The 3,343-nt window shown below is 38.3% G+C and overlaps 1 protein-coding gene across 1 annotated transcript in view; it reads right to left on the reverse strand.

The window, feature by feature from the left end:
- LOC102773199 (chromosome unknown open reading frame, human C11orf70) overlaps positions 1-256 on the reverse strand; it is a 36,007-nt gene extending 35,751 nt beyond the window's left edge. Inside the window, exon 1 of the mRNA XM_006775246.2 lies at positions 117-256. Coding sequence (XP_006775309.1) covers positions 117-226 — 110 coding nt within the window. The 5' untranslated portion in view covers positions 227-256. The remainder of the gene's footprint in view (positions 1-116) is intronic.
- Between the last annotated feature and the right edge of the window lie 3,087 nt (positions 257-3,343).

The raw sequence follows: 3,343 nt of genomic DNA on the forward strand, positions 1-3,343 counted from the left end.
GCCCCTCAAAATGGGGCCGCCCCGCCCCCCCCTCCGCCCCGACACCCTGACGTCGGCCCGCGTCTCCACAGCCGCGAAGGCCCAGGGGCGCTCCTCCTCGCCTCCCGGCCCCTCACCACTGGCGGAGCCGGCTGGGGGTCTCCTGCGTGCTCAGAGACGCGAAGGTTTTCTGGGGCAGAAATCTGAAGCAGTAGCCGCCCAAATCCCCCGGCTCCCCGGCCGCCATCGTGGTCCCCGCTGCGCCGAAGTGGGCGCCGTTTCCATAGAGACGCGGAGGCCGACGCCGTGGGGGCGGGGCGGGGGCGGGGCCACGCGTCCTCCCCCGCCGGGTTCTCCGTCCCAGCTCTGGGCGGGCAGGGCCCCAGCACTCACACTCCTCCACCCCTGGCCTAGCGGCTGTGATAACTAGAAAAATTGCCAATGCATTCTTGTAGGAATGAACTCCTGATATTAATAACTGTGCGTGGGTTGCATTCCTAGTCTCAAAGGTGGTGGTAATCTTGGATTTCTAGTTATCTAAGTGTGATGACTCAAACATTTCTGGAGAAAAATTATTCTGAGTTAATTAGGTTTATCTATTTTGGAAGACAAATGCCTACGACGACGTGACTACCGGGGAAACTATGGCTTTACCATCTGGCTTTTTTTTTTTTTTTTGGTAAAGGGACATTTGAAGGCTAAAGCAATGTTGACATACACACCACAGTGCAATAGGCTGTTTAATAGACACACAATTCTTATTTTGTATTGAAAAATTACCTTTTGGGTTGTTTACACTTTGAGGGTATTCTCGAAGCAGTCACAAACATTGGGTACTTGCCTTTATTTTTTTTTACATCTTCATCTGAGGATATGATTTGAGAGAGGGAGGAAGGTAGAGAGAGAAGGAGGGAGAACGAGAGAGGAGAGAAACATTGATGGGTTGCCTCCAGTACGCACCCCAACTGAAAATCAAACCCGAAACCTAGGTGTATGCCCTGACGGGGAATAGAACCACAACCTTTTGGGAAGACACTCCAACCAACTAAGCGGTGGGGCCAGAGCAGGGCGCATGTCTTTTGATGGACTGATGCACTCATTCCCCTTGGGAATATATCCGAGCTCGGAAGTGCTTAGCCATAGGGCATACTGGTTTTACTAGATACTGCCAGAAGTTTTCTAAAGTAGATCAACTTACACATCAACTAGCAATGTGAGATTTCCAGTTGTTCTGCATTTTTGCAAACAGACCATGCTGATGAGGTTGCATTAATTTCTCATTGTGATTTTTAAGTTCACATTTCCTTGATAGTTAATGTTGTGGAGCACTTTTTTGTATGCATAGTGACCGGCTGGATATCTTCTTCAGGGAAGTGCTTAGTCAAGTGTTTTGCCCATGAAAGGTTGTCAGTCTTCTTATTTAAGGGAAGTTTATAATATAAGTCCAGTGCCAGATATCCAGGGTGTCCCTCCAAACATTCATACACACTATAAAGGCAGTGTTTGTTAAAATACATTTAATTTTCAAAATGTAATAAAATCTACAGCCATCAGCTGCTAAAGATGTATACATTTTTTGGGGGGGGACACCCTATATGTGTTGCAAATATTTTCCTTTTTGTCTGTAGCTTGTTCATAGCTTTGATGATCAGAAATTCTTAATTTTAATGAAGCACAATTAAGTTTATTTTATGTGCCACGTTTGCTTTTTTGCCTATATAGACTCATGGAAATAGTCTCACATTTATTAGTATGTCCGTGATTCAGCTCAAAATAATTTTTTAAGCTCATTTTAATTTTTTCTACATGGTTTCCCATTTAACCTAGCTCTGTACATTGATAAGCAGACTGAAGATTTCTAACCCATTGAATTGAAATGGCCCTTTAAAAAAATCTGGTTACTATTTCTGCTTAATACTTTATAAAAGCATTTTCCACAGGACCTAACCACATAGTAATTTTTTTCCAAGTTTTTCCAACTTTATTGAGATATAATTGATATACTGCACATACTTAAAATGTACAATGTGATGAAGTTTGATATATGTGCTCTTTGTGTTTTATTTTAAATCCCAAAATAAAAATATAGGTATAGTTATTTTCATTTTGGGTTTAAGATACTAATGTAAGTTTAGGAACTTCTTTGCTTATTTTTTCCCATTATTCAAAAGTAAATCATTTTATTGTGTTGATGAAATTCATCATCTTTTTTTCAACCTTATAATCAGTGATTGTATTTTGAGTGCATAGTCTTAAAGTTCAGTGTTTATTTGGAAATTGATAGTTTTCTAATTGTTAGTTGTCACTTAAATATACATGAATGGAATATATTCTGTCTATACAATCTTTATTAATTCAGTCTTGACAATGTTTTTTTTTTTTTTTAGTATCTCCCAATGATCTCTAAATTTTATAAAAATCACAGAAAAAACACGTTTAATAGAGAAAAATCAACAAAGGAGCAAAAAGAATACAAATACCCATAATTACAGAGATTATTTTTTTTCTAGTTTTCAGAGCAATAAAGAATATTTTTCACGGGGAGATTTACCAGATAAAGATGTCTTCAGTCTAAATTTCACTTTAACGAACTTTGGCCAGACAAGTATATATGGGGAGAAAACAACATTTCATATTTACAAAGCAGTTCTCATATTGTGTTTAGTTTCACTTGTGGTTTCTTTTATCTTTATTGATTTTTATGATCAGTTTTGGTATTTTCATAGTATAACTATGTTTAATAGCATGGAAATCAGATCAGAAACCCAATTCTAGCTCTACTGGGTTGCCTCATCTGTAAATTGAAGATACAATTTTTTTTGTACCTCCTGAGGTTATCATGAAGATTAAATTAGTTACTTGTTATGAAGTGATTACCACAATGACTGACACTAAAACTAACTATGTATGGCAGTCATTAATATGAATGGCTATTTTCATATGGGCTTCTAATAACAGAATCTCAATATATAGTTTGTGTATATAGGAAATAAGGTTTGAGTTGACATATCCCAATTTATGGTTATTCTCTAGAACAGCGATTTTCAACTGGGGTGCTGCAAGAATTTTTAAGACATGTCATACCTGACTATTTAGTAAGGGGCACTGACCTATTTCCCCTTAGATTGTCAAATTAAAAAGTGACAACAGCCAACAAAACAATAGCCATCTGGTGTGAATGAATCAAAATTATACCTATTGTTTTTGTCAGATTGGCAAAAAATCTATTTTTTGGTGTGCCACAGAAATTTAGTAATTAGTTTATGTGTGCCATGAGATGGAAAAGATTGAAAATCGCTGCTCTAGAGACATTGAGTTAGAAACAATTGTTCTAATAATGAATTCTCAGAAAGAGAAACTAAAC

The sequence above is a fragment of the Myotis davidii genome, unplaced genomic scaffold (assembly GCF_000327345.1).
Source record: "Myotis davidii unplaced genomic scaffold, ASM32734v1 scaffold8, whole genome shotgun sequence".
In the NCBI taxonomy this organism is placed as follows: domain Eukaryota; kingdom Metazoa; phylum Chordata; class Mammalia; order Chiroptera; family Vespertilionidae; genus Myotis; species Myotis davidii.